The 26,323-nt window shown below is 39.2% G+C and overlaps 1 protein-coding gene across 1 annotated transcript in view; it reads left to right on the top strand.

The window, feature by feature from the left end:
* The first annotated feature begins 659 nt into the window (after positions 1–659).
* Positions 660–26,323, top strand: part of LOC309552619 (dynein axonemal heavy chain 3-like) — a 1,537,563-nt gene continuing 1,511,899 nt past the window's right edge. The window contains exons 1-2 of the mRNA XM_082253560.1: positions 660–809; positions 15,450–15,591. Of these exons, the coding sequence (XP_082109686.1) occupies positions 669–809; positions 15,450–15,591 (283 nt within the window). The 5' untranslated portion in view covers positions 660–668. The remainder of the gene's footprint in view (positions 810–15,449; positions 15,592–26,323) is intronic.

The following is a 26,323-nucleotide window of genomic DNA, read 5'->3' as shown; positions in this document are numbered from 1 at the left end:
TAAAATATTGTATCTGAAAACTGACAAACCATCTTGGGCCCTTCAAGATCCTGAGGAAGGATCTTCATGGACTCAATGCTGTTGTACAACTATTTGATACAAAATTGCCAATAAAATTGCAAGGTTCTGCAGGAAGATTGTCTATCTATCTATCTATCTATCTATCTATCTATCTATCTATCTATCTATCTATCTATCTATCTATCTATCTATCTATCTATCTATCTATCTATCTATCTATCTATCTATCTATCTATCTATCTGTCTGTCTGTCTGTCTGTCTGTCTGTCTGTCTGTCTGTCTGTCTGTCTGTCTGTCTGTCTGTCTGTCTGTCATTTTGAATTCTAACGTGTTAAGGATAGCATACGAATATATAAACGGGAGCAATCAATTCCAAAATATCTTCCAGGTTATGTGTATGTTGGTGTAAATTGGTGTAAACAAATGGAATATTGCACTGCATTCACCCATTCTAATGCAGTAGAATGGCAGTATTAAAAAAATAAAAATTCAAAATGATTAGCTTGGTATGATTTGTATATGTCACTCTGCCTTTAACTTCGTTTCACTCAAACAAATAGCCAAACAACTTTGTTTTCACATCTCAAGCATTCAAATTTTTGTATTATACATATTTTACATATTTGATTTTTCAGGTGGAAAAGATTATGAAACTATCCCTGCATGAAGTTATGAACCAGTCTATTAAAGCATATGCAGAATCTCCAAGAAAAGAATGGGTTCTTCAGTGGCCTGGACAAGTTGTTTTAGCATCAAGCATGGTCCATTGGACAACAGGGGTCTCAAAGGTTATCATTTTTTTTTTTTTAAATCGTAAACCTACATCATTTTCTTCTGTGTTTTTTTTTTTCTGCACATGACATGATCTGTTTTTTATTAATTACTTCAGCCCCGGAAGGTTTCACCCCCTTCCTAACCAGAGCATGTTTACAATTTGGCACTGTGCTAATTTAACTGGTAATTGCATGGGCATACATTGTTGTACCCAAGCAAAATGTATGTCCTTTTTTTCCCCACAGATAGAGCTTTATTTTGGTGGTCTTTGATCACTACTTGGTTTTTTATTTTTTGCAATATAAATTAAAAAAGACCAAATATTTTGAAAAAAAATATTTTCTACTTTTTGTTATGAAAAATATGTAATAAACTCAATTTTTATCATACATTTAGGCCAAAATGTTTTTAGCTACATGTCTTTGGTAAGAAAAATCTCAATAAGTGTATATTTATTTGTTTGCTCAAAATTTATAGCGTCTACAAACTATAGTACAGTATATATACTGGAATTTACACAGCTTTTACTTTCTGACCGCCTATCTAATTTCTTGAGGTGCTATAATGGCAGGGCAGTACAAACCCCCCCCAAGTTACCCCTTTTTGGAAATTAGACACCCCAAGGAATTTGTTGAGAGGCATGTTGAGCCCATTGAGTATTTAATTTTTTTGTCACAAGTGTTTGTAAAATTACAAAAAAATTAATAAAATTACACAATGTTGTCACGGAAATTATATATTGCTCACACATGCCATGGTTGTATGTGGAATTACATCTCAAAATACATTCTGTTGCTTCTCCTGAGTACAGTGATACCACATGTGTGAGACTCTTTGGGAACCTAGCCCCATACGGATGCCAAAAACCAATCACCTCTGTCAGGATTTCAAAGGTCATAAATTGCTCATTTCACTTTCTCACTACCTATCACAGTTTAGGAGGCCCTGAAATGTCAGGAAAGCACACCCCCCCCTTCTATGCTGAGAGGCATGTTGAGTCAATGGAATATCACATGTGAGAGACTTTTTGCCAGTTTAGCCAGGACCCCAAAAAACGGTCTCTGCCTTCAAACTTTCTAAGGGCGTAAATTGCACATTTCACTTCCTCACTACCTATCATAGAGGCCATGAAATGCCAAGATAGCACATAACACCCGTTTTGAATTACATTTTGAGCATTTTGCAGGTCTCGCTTTTTGTCATTGGCAGTTTTTTTTATCACTTTTATTGTTATCAGAGGGAATGCAAATATCCCCTATGACAACAATAGGTAGTGAGTGACAGGTACTCTTTTTTGAAAAATGTGGGGTCTTTTAGACTCTAGATCTCTCCTCTGCCCTTAAAACATCTGTGTGATAAGATGTTTTCCCAAATTTAAAATTACCCTGTTTATATCCTGTGAAGCCAAAGTGATGAAATGCTTGTAGCTTGGGTTTTTCTGGTCATATAGATTATTGGAGCTGTTCTGGTCCCTGATCAGCTCTATGATCAGCTGGCAGAACCACCAGCTGCATTCTTGGGTTACCCTGTGGAACAGGAGAGCCCGAGAAAACTGTGGAAGGCGGCGGGAGGGTAGGATTGATTTTACATGAAACATGACTTCCGGCTGAAAAAAACGATACCAAGATGAAGCCTAAAACTGCAGGCATCCATCATCCCAATATAACCACTCAAATCCAATGACATAACAGTACTTTGCTGGTCCTTGCTGGACATATATTGTAATATTCTTTTCGAAAAAAAGAGAACCAACAGATTCCTCCCTTTACATTGATTGATTTGGATGAAGAAATCTCTGTCAGAAAGTGTGTGGTATGCCCACCGTTAGAATGATGCATCCACCCACTTCTAATGATGAGCATACATGCAATGTTCTTGGGCTGAACCAAAAAAAGAACCATCTATTCACATGGATAAAGAAATCTCTGCCAAGAAAAGTGAAAAAAATATATATGCCAAAGCATAGGAGCAATTTGCCTTCTGTCCATCGCAGCAGCTATGCTTAGACATATATGCTCTTTTTTTTAATTGCGGTGGTGAAATGACCTCCTACAGCACTGTAGTCACTGATTTATGTATGTTGAAAGAAAACTGTTTCTGTCAGAATAAACAGATCAGCACTGCAGCTTAATGGCATACCTGCAAAGCAAACCATGGCTAACAAAGTAACAATATAACAGTATGTCAATAAAACAACAACTTTTTATTTTATTGCAATCTGTGCAAAAAAAGTGTAAAAAATATTAGGCAAAGCATAGGGGCGATCTGTCCTCTGTCTACCCCAGCCCCTATGCTTCACCATACGTGTTCTTTTTTTTAACTGTGGTGGTGAAATCACCTCCTAAAGCGCTGTCATCACTGATTTATGTATTGTAACAATAAACTTTACAGTATAGCAGGATAGTGTAAAGTAAAGTAAAACAGTAAGAACAGAACATTAACTCAATAAAAGGACAACAATTTTGGCTTTTATATTTATATATTTATCTTTTAATTTTATGTTTTTTTTTTCTTATCTTTACACTTTTTTTTGTAACTATATAAGAACTTTACACGTTCTAGGCTAGGGTCTCTCAAAATGTGATAGCCATCTAACATCTTTTGGGACCCTGTGTGAATGTGTGCCCTAGCCTGTGCTGTTCTGTACCCTATACGTATAATATATCCACTTGTGTGTGATAGCAACATAAAATAGTCCTGGATGCAGAGAATAGGTTGGCCAAGACAGGAGGGACAAAAATAGCGGGTGTCACACCTATATCCACGTTTGCTACAGACACGGCATCTTTTTTTTGGGGTGCTCTTCGGGTGGGGGGTATCAGGGAGGACGTCTGGAAAATGCCTCTCATGCAGCCTGCTCACTGCATCTGGATTAGGAAATTGGGCCACAGCACCTTCTGGAAACAAAAGGGCTGTGATGATCTCTTCCTGGAATTTTAGGAATGATCCACTTCTTCCTGATACTTTGTATAGTACATAGGCATTGAACAGAGCCAATTGGAATAAATATACAGACACTTTCTTGTACCAGTGTCTAGCTTTACGGGCAACTAGGTATGGCCTCATCATCTTATTGTTGAAGTCCACCCCTCCAATGTTAAGGTTGTAGTCATGGACACAGAGGGGCTTTTCAACAACACCAGCCGTCATTGCAGTTTATATCTGCGTGAATGCAAGACAGGATGTAAACGCTCAGTTTGTCCTTTCACTGCAAGCAATTCATTACATTTCAAGCAGACTCTCTCCCCCCATCTAAGTGGGGTATTTACAAGCTGTTGGGGGAAGCCATGGGGATTAGGTCACACGGTGCCACATGCACCAATTTCAAATTCAAAAACATGTCTAAAAAGTGGCACGCTTGTGTAATTATCCACGTAAAAATGGTACCCCTTTCCAAATAGGGATGACACCAATTCCCAAACAATCTTGCCGCTGCTCCCTATGTAGTCTGGGCAGTTGCAGGGCTCCACGCTGCTATCTTTTCCCTCATAACGTGGAAACCTGGTTCGAACTCCATGTATAGCCTGTTGCCCTGTCACAGAGCTTATACATTTTAACCCCATATCTGGCACGCTTGTTGTGGAGAAACTGTTTAAAACAAGTCGGCCAATAAATTTAATCAGGGACTCATCTACACAGACAACTTGTACCAATATGACCGCAACTCATTCTTTTTAGTAATGCCCATGTTTAGGGATAGCCCCAGAAAAGTCCTAAATTCAGAAACCCTCATAGAATTCCATGCAAATTGCCTGGCAAGGTTCAAATTCAGGTTAGCGGGGATAAATTAATTGCCATATAAATTGTTTTGGTCCACAGTAGATACATACAGATCTTTTGTGAAAAACAGGAGTTAAATCAGCTGTTTCCACCTGAATTTCGGGTTGGCCAGTGAATGGGGAAGTATGGGCGCAGCAGAATTTGTGGGCTCCCAATCAGGGTTTGCAAACTCAGTGGGAAGGGCACTATGTGCTCTATGGGCTCGTGTTTAAATTCTTGGTGGCTGTGGAACACTACTTGTGCTAGCCACTGCACCAGCTTGAACTGCACTTATGGGACTTGCAACTTCACCAAGTGTTATTGTAGTGCTGGTTTGTCTATGACCAGGATGAACTAGGCAGCTGGTTCTTGCCAGTTCAACAGAAGCTAGAGCAGTATTAGTAATGGCACTCTGCTGCATATGAGAATCATGCGATCGTAGCACCTCAGCAACCTGGGAATGAGGTTGGGTACGCCCGACCTTAGCAGGGACCACTACTCTGTCATCAGAGCTATCTATCAGGGAGCCGCTGCTCTCTACAGGTTTGAATACTGAGCCTGATTCTGACAGTGAAGACTCCCCATCGCTCTCATCTGTCATGCTCAGCATCCTGTAGGCCTCTTCGCTAGTGTACCTTTCATTTGACATTTTGGCCACCAAATTGATAGGTACCCAGTGGAACTCACAGGTAAAAAAAGCACCTGGCTGTCAAGGACTGTTTGAACCGCTACAAAAAAATGTACCTGCTAGCGCTAGCAGAGAACAGGCTCTACTAATTCTGCGGTTTTATGTACTGTGTATCAGAAGTGACAGTGATCTACTGACACTGCACTTGTTGGGGGGGGGGGGGGGCTAAATGCAGGTGCTGGCAGGTGTCTGGGCTGATCCTGTTAACACTGCATTTTTGAGAACACTATACTATTGGGGATGCTAGTATGGCTCTGATCTGATTAAAGATATTGATCCGTTCAGACGCTATACTAGTAATGGAGGTGTATAGTGTGCTCATGTGTTAGTGGTACTGGCAATAAAAGGGTTAAAATGCATTAGTGATTATGTGGCTAGCAATCTGACGCTGTCTGGGAATAATGCTAACTGATGCTAATTCTATCTGGAGTCTCCCGTGACCCTAATACAGCGATCAGAAAAAAGATCTGTACACTGTACAACTGACACTGTGACAGGGCAGTAAAAGGGTTAACTGGGGTGATCAGGGGGTTAAAACTTTGGTAGGGAATAAATGGCAGGTACCTTGACCCTATCTGGGACTGATGCAAACTGCCGCTAACTGCTGCTAACACTATCTAGCGTCACTAGTTGTACTAATACCGTGATCAGTAAAATATCTGTACACTGTATCTAATGACACTGTGACAGGGAGTGAAAGGGTTAACTGGGGGGGGGGGGGGCAATCAAGGGCTTAAATGTGCCTATGTGTTCTGGTGTTCAGTATAGTGCTTTTACTCACAGTAGGTGCTCTCTTCTCTCACGCTGGAACCGAAAAAGACTCCAGGAGAAAAGATAGCATAATTTCCTGTGCTTGTGTTTACATTACAAAGGCACAGGATGTTCTGCCATTCATCAGAACCGATCAGCAGGCCTAGGCCATAATTCATTGGTGACTGATAGGTGCTGAATCAAATTTGATCATCGCCAGGCCAGCAGGCGGGTGCACCCCCAACTTACGGGCGCAAATTACATACAGGTACGTGATTTTGCACAGAGCGTCTGCCTTGTCACAGTAAATATACATGGGGCGGTCCAGAAGTGGTTAGGCTAAATAGTAAAGAAGCCTTTACACTGAATTATGGCAATAAAAAACAAGGTAAAGTATATAACTGCAATAACTGAATTTTACAGTTACTATAGAAATCCATGCAGTCACTATTTCTGTCAAGTTGTGATAGTATCAGTTAGGTGGCTAACGTCTTTAAAATCTGGCCATAGTTTTTTGCAGATTTTAATTACAGAGTAAACTTGATGCTAATTTACGTGCTCAAAAGGGCCATTTTTAGACATTTCAAGTTATCAAACCTGAAAACTACAGTCAGGTCCATAAATATTGGGACATTGACACAATTCTAATATTTTTGGCTCTATACACCCCACAATGGATTTGAAATGAAACAAACAAGATGTTCTTTAACTGCAGACTTTCAGCTTTAATTTGAGGGTATTTCCATCCAAATCAGGTGAACGGTGTAGGAATTACAACAGTTTGTATATGGGCCTCCCACTCTTTAAGGGACCAAAAGTAATGGGACAGATTAACAATCATAAATCAAACTATCACTTTTTAATACTTGGTTGTAAATCCCTTGCAGTCAATTACAGCCTGAAGTCTGGAATGCAGACGCTGGGTTTCATCCCTGGTGATGCTCTGCCAGGCCTCTACTGCAACTGTCTTCAGTTCCTGCTTGTTCTTGGTGCATTTTCCCTTCAGTTTTGTCTTCAGCAAGTGAAATGCATGCTCAATCGGATTCAGGTCAGGTGATTGACTTGGCCTTTGCATAACATTCCACTTCTTTCCCTTAAAAAACTCTTTGGTTGCTTTCGCAGTATGCTTTAGGTCATTGTCCATCTGCACTGTGAAGCGCCGTCCAATGAGTTCTGAAGCATTTGGCTGAATATGAGCAGATAATATTGCCCGAAACACTTTAGAATTCCTCCTGCTGCTTTTGTCAGCAGTCACATCATCAATAAATACAAGAGAACCAGTTCCATTGGCAGCCATACATGCCCACCGCATGACACTACCACCACCATGCTTCACTGAGGAAATGGTATGCTTTGGATCATGAGCAGTTACTTTCCTTCTCCATACTCTTCTCTTCCTATCACTCTGGTACAAGTTGATCTTGGTCTCATCTGTCCATAGGATGTTGTTCCAGAACTGTGAAGGCTTTTTTAGATGTTGTTTGGCAAACTCTAATCTGGCCTTCCTGTTTTTGAGGATCACCAATGGTTTACATCTTGTGGTGAACATCTTGTAAGTGAAGTCTTCTCTTGATTGTTGACGTTGACACACATACACCTACCTCCTTGAGAGTGTTCTTGATCTGGCCAACAGTTGTGAAGGGTGGTTTCTTCACCAGGTATAGAATTCTTCGGTCATTCACCACAGTTGTTTTCCATGATCTTCCACGTCTTTTGGTGTTGCTGAGCTCACCGGTGCATTCTTTCTTTTTAAGGATGTTCCAAACAGTTGATTTGGCCACACCTAATGTTTTTGCTATCTCTCTGATGGGTTTGTTTTGTTTTTTCAGCCTAATGATGGTTTGCTTTACTGACAGTGACAGCTCTTTGGATCTCATATTGAGAGTTGACAGCAACAGATTCCAAATGCAAATAGCACACTTGAAATTAACTCTGGACCTTTTATCTGCTCCTTGTAAATGGGATAATGAGGGATTAACACACACCTGGCCATTGAACAGCTGAGCAGCCAATTGCCCCATTACTTTTGGTCCCTTAAAAAATGGGAGGCACATATACAAACTGTTATAATTCCTACACCATTCACCTGATTTGGATGTAAATACCCTCAAATTAAAGCTGAAAATATGCAGTTAAAGCCCATCATGTTTTTTTCATTTCAAATTCATTGTGGTGGTGTATAGAGCCAAAAAGATTTGAATTGTGTCGATGTCGCAATATTTATGGACCTGACTGTATATACAAAACTTACTCTCCAAGCAGTCACATTATACACTACTTCCGAACACATTTCCATGAATGACTCCATATTTGGGAGATTGATTCATATTTAAATATAGAACTTGTAAATAAAATCATTATGATCTCATATAAGCATTAACATGCTTATGTAATACCAAAAGTAATTTTCATAGTTTTTAGACTGCAGCTTTCATTAAAATAAATAACATTTTTTGGCAATTCTGCCATAAAGGCTGTCCAACTTGTTGAAGCTTGCTCAGACATGTCTGTAACATGGTGACATTGCTATGTTGTTACCTTGAGTGTGCAAGTGAGGCTACAAGTGTTACTCAGGCTACATTGAAGCTGTTGCTTTGAACACTGATAGTAGAAACAACAGAAACAGTGGGTTACTGATAAAGTGGGCAGAGGAGTAAGGCCAGCCATCCATAGTTCGAATCTTGGCCGGTTCAGCATGAACTGGCTGAGATTCAAATCGTTAATGGGCAGGGTGAATATACCAGGTTGATTGATTGATCAGCTTGGGTACAACCAGCCTGCCGGATTCTCTTGCCATTATTGCAATTACTGTATTCTCCCGAAGAGGACTGCTTCCTCCGTCTGCCCCCTGCCGGGAACAGACAATTGCTGATTCCCCTGTTTGCACTGTCTGTGATGATGGGGAAATTGTGGTTGCAGGAAAAAATTTGCACCATGTACGGCTGACCTAAGTCTTCTGGCTAATTATTCTTAACCCCCCCCCCCCCCGCACGCATTTATTGGTGATCAAATAAACTATTGCGCTGACGTTAAGCTCAGCTATGCACTGCTACCATTGAATATATGTGTTTTCCAATTCTACTCTGCACTTGTGGAGAATTCCAATGGCTCAATGTGCATAATCACTCTAATTACATAATGATGTTACTGCTTAGATCCAGGAATTGACACGTATGTTTCTAACCACAGCTATAGCCTTCTGTACAATAACCCAACTTACCATTTCATCTTATATTTTATTGGAAATTTATAAAATTGTTGAAAATATAATTTCTAATAATGTAAATCATACTAAACTATAAAAGAACCTTTTGGAATCTCAGTAGTAGCAACTAGTTTTACTTTGACCTAATCAGACTGTCTTAACATTGTATTATTCTGTGTATGTGCACTGAGCCATGAACATTCATAGCATTGGTTGTCAATTAATTTGCAACTCAACATTCTGGTAAAAAGATTTCTCATGACCTAGGCACATCAAATAGCGAACGGCTATTAACCTCTTAAAAGGTTATTCAACAGGTTTTTCCCCAGGAGTAACTGAACTGTTACAAAGTGTCAAGATCAAGAAACTGCAAATATAAAGTGTTTTAAATTCTAGCCCAGGGCACACAGTAGGTTTTATAGCTTTGCCAGTGTTGATTAATTTATTTACTTTATATTTCTTTTTTATTTTGTTTCTTTTTATTTAAAAATATAAAACAATAAAGCAATATTTAAACAAGAGATAATAGGATATTTTATCAGAATATCTTTATAATTTAGAACTAGTTAATATTCATATATGATTTGATGGAAAGGATCAGAAAGGAAAGAAATCAGTAACAAAACATCCAAAAGCAAGTTAACCTTCAACCACTTGTTGACTGCCCCACGCAGATTTACTGTGGCAGGGCAGCTCGGCTGAGCATAATCACGTACATCTGTGATTAGACATAGCATGGGGCCAGACCGAGGGAGGAGCGGGCTCGATCACGATCTTCGGGGAAATTGACAGGAGAACCACCTGCCTTTTAAACAAAGCAGGCGGCTCTCCTGTCAGACAGGCTCAGTGAGATTGTGTGTCTCCGCGCTAAGCTGAAACACCGATCTCTGTATGACTGTCCCAGAGCCCCCCCCCCCCCCACAGTTAGTAAGCAAAATTAGGCTCACACTTAAACCCTTGATCATCCCCAGTATTAACCCCTTCCCTGCCATTTATATAGTAACATTGCATATTATTTAGCACTGATCACTGTATTAGTGTCATTTAGTGTCAGATTTGTCCGTTGCAATGTCGCAGTCCCGCTAAAAATCTCTGATCACTGCCATTACTAATAAAAACAAAAACAATTAAATAAAAGGTCCAAAAATCTATCCCATAGTTTGTAAATGCTATAACTTTTGCGCAAACCAATTAATATACGCTTTTTGAGATTTTTTTTAACCAAAAATATGTAGCAGAATACAAATTGACCTAAACTAATAAAAAAAATGTATTTTTTTATTGGGAATGTTTTATAGTAGAAAGTAAAAAATATTGTGTATTTTTCAAAATTGTTGATTTTTTTTGTTTATAGCGCAAAATCTAAAAGTCACAGAGGTGATCAAATACCACCAAAAGAAAACTCTATTTGTGTGAAAAAAGGACATTAATTATATTTGGGTACAGCATTGCACATCCGCGCAATTGTCAGTTAACCACTTTACCACTAGAGCATTTTGCTGTCTTACGTCTGGGCCACTTTTTGCGATTCGGCGCTGTGCGAATTTAACTGACAATTGCGCGGTCATGCGACGCCGTACCCAAACGAAATTTACGTCCTTTTTTTCCCACAAACAGAGCTTTCTTTTGGTGGTGTTTGATCACCTCTGCGATTTTTACTTTTTGCGCTATAAACAAAAAAAGAGCGTTTATTTTGAAAAAATAACAATATTTTTAACATTTTTTTATATGAAATTCCCCCCAAAAAAGATGTAAAAACCATTTTTTTTTTAAATTTTTGGCCAATTTGTTTTCTGCTACATATGTTTGGTAAAAAAAATCGCAATAAGCGTATTTTGATTGGTTTGCGCAAAAGTTATTGCGTTTACTAACTAAGGGAAAGATTTCTGTCATTTTTGGTGGTTTTTTTTAACGCGTAATGGCGGCGATCTGCGATTTTTTTTGCGGGACTGCGACATTGCGGCGGACAGATCGGACCCTTGACTGACATTTTTGACACTTTTGGGGGTACCAGTGACATTACTCCAGTAATCAGTGCTATAAATATGCACTGTTACTGTAAAAATGACACTGGCAGGGAAGGGGTTAATTTTATTGGAGAGGGAGGGGTTAATGTATGCCTGGTGCTTACTGACGTGTGGGGGGGGAGGTGACTGTGTGTGAGCCAGGGACAGATCGGATGTTCAGCTATGCTGAACACTCCGATCTGTCACTCCCTGTCACTTAGGAGATCCGCCCGCTCTGTTTACACATCGCCGCCGCTCCTCCCCTGGCCCGACTGCCGCTGTGAATGAAAACAGCGGGAGCGCGCCTCCGGCGGCGCGCGACCGCCGCCTACCGGGGAGGAGTCTAGAGACGTAGGTCTACGTCGCTAGACGATAACGAGCCACTGTGCCGCAGTAGCAGCACAGTGGCTAGTGGGAAAGTGGTTAAAGTAACGCAGTGCCAAATTGCAAAAAATGGCCTGGTCATTAAGGGGGTAAAATCTTCTGGAGCTGAAGTGGCTAATGGATGTTCCCCTGCCAAACATAATTTATTGTTTCATATGATGATGTGGGAAACCAAAACATTTTCCATAATACTTTTGTCCCATAGCATTCCTTCTTTTATATATTTATTCTAACAAGCCCTAACAACTGACTGTTGCATTAACTAACTGCATAAAAGTGACCTCTTGTTTAGCTTACTATACATAAAAGAAATCCTCAAAAATGACTTGCATTCATAAGAAACCAAATGTTTTAATTTAGGAAACATGTTAGAAAAACTTCTTAGAAATATTTGCATCAGGTAGTTAAGTAAATTCAAAACGATGCATATGATTACCACTTGCAGCTAGAAGATGTAGCACTAGGCTGCTTTTCCCTTCTACTGCTGCATACTGCGTTGTGAACAGACCTTTAAAAGCTGGAGCTCAAATTATGCACATAGATAAATCAAGATTCAGGAGAAACACTCTCTCTGCTCTGCAAAGAGATTTTAGATTTTATGAAGACAGTCAAAAAATAAGCAATCAGTTTTGGACTTTCCCTTTAAAATGTTTCATATTTGTTTGCAAAAAACATGTAATGTCAGTATTAAAAACAACAATTCAATTACATTCAAATGCAACAATCATAAACATAAAAAATGAAGTAACATTCACCAAAAGCTATCAAAGTTTCTCATAGAAAAATATTCCATAAAAATGTTCTTAAAATAAGTTATTTAATCATTTCCGATCTACTCTTTTTATAAATCATATTTAAAGATTTATTATTATTATTTTGTTTTTTGTTTTGGTTAGAGTGAGAAAGGATTGAAACCCCTGGCAACTTTTTGTTGTTGTCTGTGTCTCTGGCCTATAAAAAAAAGTGTCAAAGCTCAAAAACGAGCATGGCTAAAAACATGACAAAATTGCACAAAAAACGCACAAAAAGCTGGAAAAACGGTCAAAGATGCTGGGCTCAGGATGTGAATGTAGCCTAAAAGCAATATGTAGGTTTTAAAACAAATATCTAAAGAAAAAAAAAAGGAAGCATCTCTATTTATACAAGTTTCGCATGCTATAAAAACAAGATACAGTACTATCTCAAAGTAAAAGTGGCATGAGAGGGTCCCCTGCTGTATTAATATCAGCCTGAATGCATTTCACCTTTAGTGGAGGGATTTCAAGAGGAAGGGGAGGTTATAAATAGTGTACATCTCAAAATACAAATCTCACTGAGAGGCAAATTATATCTCAAAAGTGTGGAGACACAGGTTGATTTACTAAAAATGGAGAGAGCAAAAACTGGGGCCGCTGTTTATGGTAGCCAATCAGCTTTTAACTTCAGCTTGTTCAATTAACCACTTGCCTACTGGGCACATTCACTCCCCATCTGTCCAGGTCAATTTTCAGCTTTTAGCACTGTCACACTTTGAATGACAGTTGCGCGTTTATGCAACACTATACTTATATGAAATTTTTATACATTTTTTTTTTTTACCCAAAAAGAGATTTCTTTTGCTGGTATTTAATCATCACTGGGTTTTTTTTTATTTTTTCTTTCCAAACAAATGGAAATTTTGAAAAAAAAAAAGAAAAAACATTTTGAATAGTTTGTTATAAAATTTTTCAAACACATATTTTTTTCTCTTTCACTTATGTGCATTGATGGGCACTAATAGGTGGCACTGATGGCCACTGTTAGGTGGCACTGATTGGAGCTTATGAGGCAACACTGGTGTGCACTGATGAGCCGGTACTGATGGGCACTGATAGGTGGCACTGATAGGTGATGCTGAAGGGCACTGATATGCAGCACTAATAGGCAACACTGATGGGCAGTGATAGGTGGCACTAATGGGCACCGATAGGCAGCACTGATGGGCACTAATTTGCAGCAAAAATGAGCACTGATTGGCAGCACTGGTGGACACTAAGAGGTAGCACTGGTGGGCACTGTTGGGACTGCAGTGATAATAAGGACACTGATAATCAGTGCCCTGATTATCAGTGTAGATGTCCCTTTAACCTGCCTAGCGGTAACCCCGAGCGTGACTCGGGGTAGAATATTCCTGCTGTTATCGGTATCCCCGAGTCACGCTCGGGGTGAATGTGCAGAGCGCGCATCGGTGTGTCTTACCTTCTCCTGGCGATCCAACGATGATCTCAAATTGCTGTGACCGCCAGCCGAGATCCCCGCCGCTAATCTGTCGGTATGATGACTTCCTAGTTCCGTTCCCTGCAGCAGCAATGCTGCATGGGAGCGGAACTAGGGAGGGAAAATTCAAATGTTACACATAACATGTATATTATATATATATATATATACATATATATATGTATATGTGTATATATATATATATATATATATATATATATATACATATATATATATACGTATATTATATATATATGTATATATATATATATATATGTGTGTTGTGTGTGTGTATATATATATATATATACACACACACTCACACACACATATATATATATATATATAATATATAACGCATGAATTATAATCTAATCAATAATATAATTTTATTATATAATATAATATATATATAAAATTATATTATTGATTAGATTATAATTCATGCGTTTGTGTTTCAAATTTATCACATCTGGGATGTCTACTAGAGTCTTGTTTTGGTCAGGTTTAAGTCAGTAATTACTAAGAATTGTAGGCCTATAATACATAACGCCAAATTTCCATGAAAAAAATTGTACCGCTTTTGGTACAGAATTCCTGACACAATCATACCGCCAGGGAGGTTAACACAAGCCGGTTATTGGCTCTCTTTTCCTTTCCTCACGCTATCAGCGTGAGGAAAGGAAAACCGATAACCTGCTTGGGTTTACAATTGTGATCAGCAGTCATTGGACACAGCTGATCAAGTAATAAAGGGGAGCTGTGATTGGCCCTTTACCCTAATCTGTGATCTGAAGGACTCAGCTATCATAGAGCATGCTTCCATCATGACACAGTGGGTGCGCAGGCAGCGTGATCATGGGAGGACATCCATGGATGCCCATGCTGTAGTCTTCTTTTGGCTATAATGTGGGTGAGAAGAGGTTATGTTTTGACAAAAAGAATAAAAAAAAACTGATAGAGGTTTCTATACAAAGCTAAACATAATTTTCCACTCTCCAGTTTTAGTAAATCAGCCCTGTGGAAAAGCTTTGTGTCCATTAGCAGAAGGCTGGTATTTTGAATGTTTCCCTATTTTACAGAAGGTGCACCAAACTAGAAGACTGACAAAGAACAATACATTTCCACCTGGCATCAAACTGCCTGACCTGGTTCAGAATTAAAAAAATAATAGATCTCCTCTCTCATCTTTTTCTATGATAAATCTACATTATAGAAGACATCTGCTTTTGGTAAAGGAGTAGAAAAAGTAGAATGAAATACATCTATGACTAGTACAACTTTGTATTCAGCCTTTTTTGAATGCCCACCTACAATATAGTGGAATCCAGTGAGGAATAAGGAATACAAACCTGCATAAAATGTCTCAAATAGCAGAGAATGAACACTTTTTTAATCTCTATTACTTCTCAGATAATAAAAACTCTCCAAGTTTCTTGTCACAAGTATGAAATAATATCTTGAAACATCCCATTGATTTATAATAGAAACAGCAATGATTTAAGAAGCACATTTCATTTTTAAGCTTTAGAGAGAAAAAGAAGAATGGATAAAATTTAATAGATGCCAGTATTTGCAGCAAATCCTTATATTATAGTTGTGTGCTTTTCTTTCCATATTATTGCAGGCTTTTGATCAGAAAAGAGGACTGCAAAACTTTGTGAAACAATGCAGTGAGCAAATTGATGAAATTGTTGGTCTAGTCAGAGGAAGGTTAACAAAAATGGAACGAATCACACTGGGTGCCCTGATTACCATCGATGTCCATGGTATGTTCAATATGATGAGAAATGTAGCATTGTTGAATCTAGATGCACAAGCCACTACAGTAATCACCTATGTGAACACTATTAAAAACGACTTCCTTGAGAAATGGAAATCCCTTATCAGCTTGTGACTTCCCTTATAACATGGAGGAATTAAAGGAATCCCAGAGCTCTCCTGTTTTTGCAGACTGAAGTCCAAATGCTTAGGCTTCATTCACACCCGAGCGTATTGTTTTTAGGCATTTTTTCTGGCATTTTTCAGGCCTTTGTTGCAGGTGTTTGGAGGCAGGCTTTAATATCTAAAAAAACCACTTGCAATCTGCCAAAAAATAAGCTCATGTACTTTTTTGAGCTTCAGGCATTATGCTTCAGGTGACATTAGGCTCACATGTGAACACGGGCCATTGAAATGAATGGAATTTTTGCTTGTTGGACATTTCAAGGCTTCAGAAATTAGCGTTTTACGAGCTGAAAAACGCTCAGGTGTGAACAGGGCCTTATAGATACAGATTGGTGCCAGTGTTAAAGAGTACGCCTTTCAGGAGTACAGATTTCATTCACAGCTGCAGGTGAACCTGTAAATGCCTTATTATTCCAACATTAAAGGAAAAGGAATCCCATTGTTCATCTTCATCAGAGGGTCATAAGTATAAACAGAGGTTGAAACTTTCAGTTAGTTTTTTTTTTTGCTATATGTTTAATTACATAGAAACCATTAAGTTTGCTTACACAATTGCTGTAAATCATTATTTTATAAAATAGTGAATATATATGGAAGCTGGCTCTCCTGTTTGATCAATATTTTTTAGCTATTGTGAGGGCAGTATGGAATTCTTATGTGAGCATAGCATGAGCCTTCTTTTTCCACCTAAATGATCTAGTAATTTAGCAGAAGCACTGAAAGACTGGACTGTACAGATTTGACTATACACACATTTTCCTGTGTTTAAAGTTTTACCAAACCCAGGACCCTCCATTCACTATATCTGATCTCCCATACTACACATGACATGGAAATGCAATTATTTTAGTTAATATAAAATGCTAAATACGTTTTATCATCAGCAGTATATAGCAATCCTGTGACTTCTTTCAGTGCTTGGTTAAAACTTGTAGGAGGAGTTTTCATTCTGTCCTATGAGGCTGCAGGAACCCTAATCCTCCCTCTGGACAGTGCTGATTGGCCCTATGCTGATCACATGTACACTCCAAAAAAAAAACTCTTTAGCAATACACTGAGCACATGCAGAGTACCTCCTAGGACTTTGTTCTTTAAAGCAGATGAATTGGATAGAGTAAAATAAGGGGAATATCAGAGAAGACAAGATCAAACAGCCTTTTTAAACAATGCAGAGGATTAACCTATTAGGCTCCACAGTGAGTATAACAAGTATGTTTTACTGCATATACAGACTGGTTTTACTGTTGTGGGTTTAGTAACACTTTAAGTCACATTAAGGAGTTTGATATTTCTCTTTAAGAATAAGTTTATTACACATATTTCAAGTTACAAATTTGTTCTTTTAAATGCATGAGGACTGTATGTAATTAAAACATGATTCAGTATTTATTTTCACCCCAATGCAACAATCAAATTGATGATGCAGATATTCCACAATATCATATATCAATATGCTCTTCTCCTGTGCAGCAATATAAAGTAAAAAAAAAAAATAGCACTGTGTATAAATGCATAGAATAATACAACCTGCTACTAATAAGCATGCTTATAGTGTGGCACCCACTCTATGCATTCAAAAAATTAGTGCTAATGGCTTTATTATCACCTTGCTAATACATTTGCGTTCATACTGTTAAAATCTTTTTTAAGAGGTGTTTATTTAGGTTTTTTCCAATAATACAAAAAAGTTATTTGACAAAAGGATGTGTCTGTTTTTGTTTGGGCTAGACCTGTCTTTTTTTTTTAACAGAAGTATTATTCGTGAAAATTTTTGTGATTTACATATATGTGAAATTTACTCGTAGATCAGATTAAAATGTTTTTTTAAAAAAGCAATATGCTAGATTTCAATGCAGTATAGCAATATTAGAATAAAAAAGGCAATACAAATCCTATGTTACGTCAGTCATAAACTGAGTGAATTTCATTCCTGCAACCTGTGATTGCTTAATTCGCCGATAACACAGTCAGTATTGCTAAAGGGAATAGAGGAGAATATGGCCTTCCGTGGGGCAGAGCCCTAGGTCCAATCGGTGGTTTTAGTCCGCATGCACTCGGGTAGTGCTTAAGAGGAGAAGCAGCTCTGCAGAAATGTAGAAAGAACACAAGGTGAATCTGAGTGCAGCAATGACTATTTATCTTATAAATGGTCATTACTGCACTTAGAGGCACCTTGCCGATGAGGGAATCCCTCCAGTGGAACCATTGTGTTCTCCCAGCGGGGAGGCGTGGAAAGCCGTCACTGCTACTAGCAATAATTGTATGAAAAATCTGACAGGCTGGTTGTACCCAAGTTCCTGCGGAACCTGCTGAGATTCAAACCATTTATGGCCGGCTTTAGATTTCAATACAGAAATATTAGCATAAAAGAAGGCAGTACAAATTCTAAGTGCTTTGTCTCATTTTGTTCTCATTGTTAATCTGACAATCTTGTTAATCTGATAAGCAATTTCTTTGTTTCGTTAATAAATCATGATTAAAAAATGTTTTCTAAGCCATTTGTAAGACTATAATCATAAACTTTTGGTGGTTGCTTCAATAATGTCATTAGTAACCAGCTATTCATAGCTAGAATAAAAGAAACTGTAAGTTTTTATATACCTTTAGCCTTTATCAGAACAAATTGTTGAACACTTTAGCTCAGTTGAATATTGTCCATAATACTTTTTTTTTATTTGCACTCACAGTTACATTTTTAGGACAAGATTTCAAAGGGAACCCCCTACTTCTAGGGTTACTGAATTGTGTTGTTCTTTTGCACTAATACAATCACTTTAACGACTTTAGCTAAGATCAATCATAGGATCTGGGACTGGCAATATTTTTCAGTCAATCTTATTACAAACAGTAAAAGTCATTACCAAATTGCGTTTGACTGATAAAGATGTTTGTGGGAAGCTGTTACAGTAAAGTAACAAACTTTGCCACATATATTCATGGGGATTTCTTTCAAATCTATTTTAAAAGTAAACCATAATTTATAAATATAAAAAAAATGAATACACTGTATCTAGGTGTCATTACCTGAGAAAGAAATTAGCTCAAATTTCACAGTTAATGTCAGATACATCATGTTGTCATCTCCTTAATGATGATCATCTGTCACTTCTAAATCTGTGGAGATAAATATGAGTTACTGTGCTCAGTGTTGAGCATAGTTTAATTAATGTGGTGTCATGGATTCTGTGGGGTATTTAAAGTGTTTTAATGGCTTCTGATTTTGTATTTGTTAAGATTACATTTTCATGAATGTTCTACAAATCAACTGCATATTTCAGTATGTCAAATAATGATACATTGTAAATGTTCCTTATCAGATATCTGAAATGACCCAAACATTTGCTTTTCTATTTATAATGGCTATGCCTTTTCCTGTTTAATATACTGTATCAACACGTCTTCATCATTAATCTATACAGAAGTCTATTATACATTATTACATTTAAGACAATGCTAGAATTACATTTTCCCCATGACTCCTTTTTCAAATAAACATAAAATATAAGCATTGGAACCACCTTAACTTCTAAGGAGCCCTTGAGTCCAAAAAGCATAAACCTCAATGTGCTTACTTACATTTCAGTTTGTTATATTAAATGCAGTTTTTAAAAACATAACAAACATGTTATACTTACCTGCTCTGTGCAGTGGTTTTGCACAAAGTAGCCTCAGTCCTCCACTTATTGGGCCCCTTCCCAGCACTCCTGGCCCCCCTCCTGCCAAGTGCCCCCCATAGCAAGTAGCTTGCTGTGGGGCACCCGAGCAGGCTCAATGCGGTTCCCCAACTCTGTGTGTCCATTTACACTTGGATCGTGGCTCAGCACTGCTCTCTTCTTATTGCTCACTGACTGTAATTGACAGTAGCGGAAGCCAGAGCTGTCTCAGTCAATGAGGAGGAAAAGACCCAGGAGAGCCAATGCTCTCATGCACATTGCTGGATCAAGATGGGACTTGGGTAAGTATTAGGGGGGCTGGGAGGCTCATGATCACAGAAGGTTTTTTTACCTTCATACATAGAAGGTTTTTTACCTTCATGCATGGAATGCATAAAGGTAAAAAACCATGAGCCTTTAAAGAGTGCCTAGGTATCACAAAAACATGTTCATTATTCAAATACGTGCAACATATTCCATGCTTCATACACAGCCTGCCTTTTCCTATCCTCTCACTACCACATCCTACATTCCTATTGGCCAGTGAAGCTGATGATTTGTTATTCACGTGTGCTATACAAAGGGATGGCTTGAAGAGAAAGGCAAGTAGAGATTGATCATGAAATCTGTACTGGACATTGCAATATAGAGCACCTTTGCGGAAATCCAGGCACTCTGCAAATAAAGCATAGATGTAATTATGTACCTGGAGTTGACTGCTCTATGATCCTGAGACTGCATTAGATATTAGGTAAACACTCAGGTTCATTTTATGCAGGACCAGCTCTGCAATGGTACAGCCATATTACAGAAACATATCTATTATTAGCTATATGTTGTCATTCTTTAAACAGCGTTGACTATAGACAGCTAATGTTGACCAGGCATTTGCAAATGATCCTACTATTTTCTTTCACTGTATGCCAAATTACCATGCACACTACGTGCTGCTTTATTGTTGAAACAATAAACTGTCAAAACAAAATACAATCTTAAAAATGAATTTTTACACTACTAGAATATGCCATTGGTGGTGTATTACCATAGACAGCCCAATGATTATCCAATCCAGCAAATATTTCCAGTGTGAGACACTGATCATATACATTTTCTTTCCCAGATCAATTCTAGTGATCGACCGATATCAGTTTTTCATTGCCGATACCGATATTTTGGCCAATGCGTATCAGTATCGGCCGACATGCGCCGATATTTTTGTACATTTAATAAAAATTTTGTTTTAAATTTTTTTTTCTTGACAGGTACTCTTGTGGAGGGATCTGGGGGTCTAAAAGACCCCAAACCCTTTCTCTGCACTTAAAAGCATTCAAACTACCAAGTTTGGCTGTTTTGAATGCTGCCATTTTTTATTTATCTGGCGTCATTACCCGGAAGTGATGTCACTCTTCACATCACTTCCGCACTTCCGGGTTTTTGCATAGAGATCCGATCAGAGCCAAATGCAGCTTTCATCGGGTCTTCGGTGGCCATTCAGGCTGGTTGCCTGGGTCTCCCGGTGGGATGGGAAAAGTTCATATTGGCCCTCGATATATCGGCTTTGCTGATAATCGGTCAATCCCTAATCATTTCCCAATAAATGTATTGCCAATAATAACCAGTGAATGAAAAACTTGCTACCAGATTAAATCACTATCTATTCAAAAAAGCTATCATAACCTTTCAACAGAGGATAACACTATATGTTTAGCACCTCAGACACAAAATTCCTTATCTAAGTTATCAAGACCACCTAACATGATTTATGCTGACAGAGTGACCCCATGGGTTCAGGGAAGGGATTCCTGCTGGACTCAAAATATTCTCTGTGGGTAAAAAGCATTGCTACCAGTACTCAAGAAAAAATTACCATCCAAGGGGTAACAAGGGGGGGGGGTAATGAAAGAGTTAACTTTGTGCTGGGGTTTGTGTGTGTGTAAAACATGCAGAACTAAACCCATCAGTTTAACTTATTTAAAAAACATGCTACCATCAAGGCAGGCATGCCTTGAATGAGAACTGTTTCGGTTACTGATGTACTTAAGTTAATTCTCAACTGAACTGTCAAGCCATCATATGGCTGATGTCATAACTGATCATATGTGCAGCACCATGGCAACTGTAGATCAAGCAGAGGCTAAGATGGCAACTTCCTTGGCTTTAAAGGATAGGAGAAACCCTAAAGGAAACACTTATTAAATTGCAGCTAAACTAAGTAGGGCAATAACTTAATAAATTGCAGCTAAACTAAGTAGGGCAATAACTTCTATACAGGATGTGGAAACCTTACAAGCAGACCTGAACCAAATAATGGAGTGGGCAACTACATGGCAGATGAGGTTTAATGTTCAAAAATGTAAAGTAATGCACTTGGGCGTCAGAAATACGAACACAAGATACTCACTAGGGCGAGGAACCTCTGGGTGAATCTGAGATGGAAAAGGACCTGGGGATCCTAGTGGACAACAGGCTTGGCATTGGCATGCAATGCCAAGCAGCTATAAGCAAAGCCAACAGAATACTAGCATGTATAAAAAGGGGATTCGCTCCAGAACTAAAGAGATTATTCTCCCACTTTACAAGACTCTGGTCCGGCCACACCTGGAGTATGCCGTCCAGTTTTGGGCACCGGTCCCCAGAAAGGATGTGCTGGTACTGGAGAGAATCCAGAGAAGGGCAACAAAAATAATTAGGGGAATGGGGAATCTAAGCTATGAGGAAAGACTGCAAGCATTGAACTTATTCTCTCTGGAGAAGAGACGCTTGAGAAGGGGGATATGATATCAATGTACAAATACTATACTGGTGACATTAGCATAAGGAACACACTTTTCAGAGAAAGGGAATACAATAAGACACGTGGCCACTCCCTAAAACTAGAGAAAAAATAGTTTAACCTTAAAATACGTAAGTGGGTTCTTTACTGTCAGAGCAGTGGGGATGTGGAATTCTCTTCCACAAGCAGTGGTATCAGCAGGGAGCATCGATAGTTTCAAAAAAAAATTAGACAGTCACCTTAAGGACCACAGCATACAGGGGTATACAATGTACGGTTAATATCAAACACATACACACACACATCATAGGTTGAACTGGATGGACTGATGTCTTTTTCCAAGCTCACTAATAGAGTTAAAGCGAACACCTGGATGTTTGGGTTTGGTGGGTTCGACCGAACTTGAAAAAAAAGTCTGGGTTCGTGACCCGGACTTAACCCGAAATTTGTCATGATCCCGAACCCCATTGAAGTCAATGGAGACCTGAACTTTTGAGCACTAAAATGCCTCTAAAACAAACATGGAAAGGGCTAGAGGGCTGCAAATGGCAGCAAAATCATCTTAAGAGCATGGCAAGTGCTCTGCAAACAAATGTGGATAGGGAAATAACTTAAAAGAACAGAAAAAACAGAAAAAAAAAATAATCATCTTGAATGATGTAGGAGGAGGACGAGGCCAATATGGAGTAGGAGGTTGAGGTGGCGGAGGATATGGTGGTGTAGGTGGAAGCGGTGGCGGCGGTGGAGGGGGAGGACGAGGCCTATATGGAGTAGGAGGTTGAGGTGGCGGTGAATGTGGCGGTGTAGGTGGAGGGGGAGGACGAGGTAGCCAACACTGGTTTTGGTTTTTAATTTTATTTCTTTTAATTAGAGTACACCCCAAAAGAGTTAGAAAGATCAAATTCAACAATGGCTGGGTAAGGCCAGTATATATGTCTTTTCTCCAAAAGGTTTGGACAAGTCCTGTGGGATCCATGCCTGGTTCATTTTAATGAACGTGAGCTTGTCCACATTGGCTCTGGACAGGCGGCTGTGCTTGTCTGTGATAACGCCCCCAGCCATGCTAAATACACAGATAATACAATAATACTCAGATAATACACTGGCTGCAGGGCAGGCCAGCACCTCCAAGGCGTAAAGAGCAAGCTCAGGCCATGTGCCCAATTTGGAGACCCAGAAGTTGAAGGGGGCAGACCCGTCATTCAGTACGTCTAGGCGTGTGCACACATACTGCTCCACCATGTTAGTGCTGGGTGGTGGTGCTGCTGGTGGAGCTCCTGTTGCAAGGCGTGGTCGATCTGTGGCAGCTACACGCACAAGTGAAACACCTTTCTCAGCTGCGAGTAGGCGACAGAACCTTACAGCAGTATTTGGCAGGGCCTAATGCGCCTCCACAAATGTTGAGGCCAGAACAAGTACAGGCGATAGTAGATTGGGTTGCTGACAGTGCCTCCAGTTCCTTCACATTGTCTTCCACCCAGTCTTCTGCTGAAAGGGCAGAGTTGCCACCTGCAGCCGATGGCCATCAATCTTTCACCTCACCCCCTTGCAAATCAGCCAAGCAGTCTGAGCCCCAAGTCATGCAGCAGTCTCTTCTTCTTTTTGATAACTCTATTAGCATGGTTTCCCAGGGCCTTCCACCTAGCCCTGCCCCAGAAGTGGAAGAGATTGAGTGCACCGATGCCCAACCACTTATGTCTCAAAATGAGTACATGGGAGGACCATCGCAGCACATCTCGGATGATGACGAAACACAGGTGCCAACTGCTGCGGAATTCCGAATTGTGCAGACCGACAAGGGTTGCAGGGGTGAAGACTGCGTGGAAGATGATGTGGAGGGTGATGAGGTCCTCGACCCCACATGGAATGAATGTCATGCAGGTGACCTGAGTAGTTTGGAGGAAGAGGCGGTGGTCGCACAGAGCCATCAGCACAGCAGAAGAGGGAGCAGGGTGTAAAAGCGGTGTGGCCGTGCCATTGACACTACGCCTGCTACTGTCCAACACAGCAAGGGACTGAGCACACCAAAGCCAGCTCACAGGAGTTCCCTAGCGTGGCAGTTCTTTAGACAATGTGCTGATGACAGGACACGAGTGGTTTGCACGCTGTGCAATCAGAGCCTGAAGCGTGGCATAAACCTTCTCAACCTGAGCACAACCTACATGACCAGGCATCTAAGTGCAAAGCACGAGCTGCAGTGGAGTAGACACCTCAAAAACCAAGAAAGGTCTCTGGCTCCTCCTGCTTCATGGGTGTTTATAGAATAGTGGACTAGAACAACAGTATACAACGGGTGTATCTCACACATACAGATACAGATTAAGCCGCAATTTAATATCTTTCTTTCCTCTAAATGTTTTTTTTTATTGCAAGGCGCAATACAACAGTATGCAATGGGTGTATCTCACTGTAACATATGCGGACAGGGCAGCAATAAACTCTTTTGTCCCCTAAATTTTTTTTGTTGCAAGGTGCAATACAACAGTATGTAATGGTGTATCTCACTGTAACATACGTGGACAGGGCCGCAATCAACTTTTTTTGTCCCCTAAATATTTTTTTTTAATGCAAGGCGCAATACAACAGTATGCAATGGGTGTATCTCACTGTAACATACGCGGACAGGGCCGCAATCAACTTTTTTTTGCCCCTAAATGTTTTTTTTATTGCCAGGCGCAATACAACAGTATGCAATGGATGTATCTTACTGTAACATACGCAGGCAGGGCCGCAATCAACTTTTTTCTGCCCCTAAATGTTTTTTTTTATTGCAAGGCGCAATACAACAGTATGCAATGGGTGTATCTCACTGTAACATACGCGGACAGGGCCGCAATCAACTTTTTTGTCCCCTAAATGTTTTTTTTTTATTGCAAGGCACAATACAACAGTATGCAATGGGTGTATCTCACTGTAACATATGCGGAGAGGGCCGCAATCAACTTTTTTTGTCCCCTAAATAGTTTTTTTTTATTGCAAGGCGCAATACAACAGTATGCAATGGGTGTATCTCACTGTAACATATGCGGACAGGGCAGCAATAAACTCTTTTGTCCCCTAAATATTTTTTTTTATTGCAAGGCGCAATACAACAGTATGCAATGGGTGTATCTCTCTGTAACATATGCGGACAGGGCAGCAATAAACTCTTTTGTCCCCTAAATAGTTTTTTTTTATTGCAAGGCGCAATACAACAGTATGCAATGGGTGTATCTCACTGTAACATACGCGGACAGGGCCGCAATCAACTTTTTTTGCCCCTAAATGTTTTTTTTTTATTGCAAGGCACAATACAATAGTATGCAATGGGTGTATCGCACTGTAATGTATGAATGAAAAACTGAAAAATAATTGTCCCCTTAATTGGTGCTTGTTGAATAGCAGATTTGAAATGCAGTGTCTGTCTAAACCTGTAAGTCACAGTAAAATATGAAGGAAAAAAAGTATTTTTCTTATTAAAATGCAGATTAAGCAGACACATATGCACTGAGGTTGCAGGAAATGTGCAGCACCGCACGCCTAACAGGTTGGATACTGTTGTTCTATTCCGCTATTAAATAAAAAAAAAAAAAAAACATTTGAATGAAAAACTGAAAAATATTTTTTTTAATCCTAAATACTGTAAAATAATTATTTTCCCCTCACATTGGTGCTTTTTGAAGAGCAGGTTAGAAAAGCATTGTCTGTCTGACATACAGTCTTTATAGTTAAATATGAAGGAAAAATGTTTTTTCTTTTTTAAATGCAGATTAAGCACACACATATGCACTGAGGTTGCATGAAATGTGCAGCACCGCACGCCTAACATGTTTGGATACTGTTGTTGTTCTATTCTGCTATTGAATAATAACAGATAAAAAAAACATTTGAATGAAAAACTGAAAAAAAAATTTTTTACCCTAAATACGGTAAAATAATTATTTTCCCCTCACATTGGTGCTTTTTGAAGAGCAGGTTAGACAAGCAATGTCTGTTTGACATACAGTCTTTAAAGTTAAATATGAAGGAAAAAATGTTTTTTCTTTTTTAAATGCAGATTAAGCACACACATATGCACTGAGGTATGCATGAAATGTGCAGCACCGCACGCCTAACAGACTGATAACATTTTTTTGTTTCTCCCTTCTC

This window comes from Pelophylax lessonae, assembly GCF_965119305.1.
Source record: "Pelophylax lessonae genome assembly, chromosome: 4".
Lineage (NCBI taxonomy): Eukaryota > Metazoa > Chordata > Amphibia > Anura > Ranidae > Pelophylax > Pelophylax lessonae.
The sequence above is the reverse complement of the archived record's forward strand: the minus strand, read 5'-3'. Positions and strand labels throughout refer to the sequence as shown.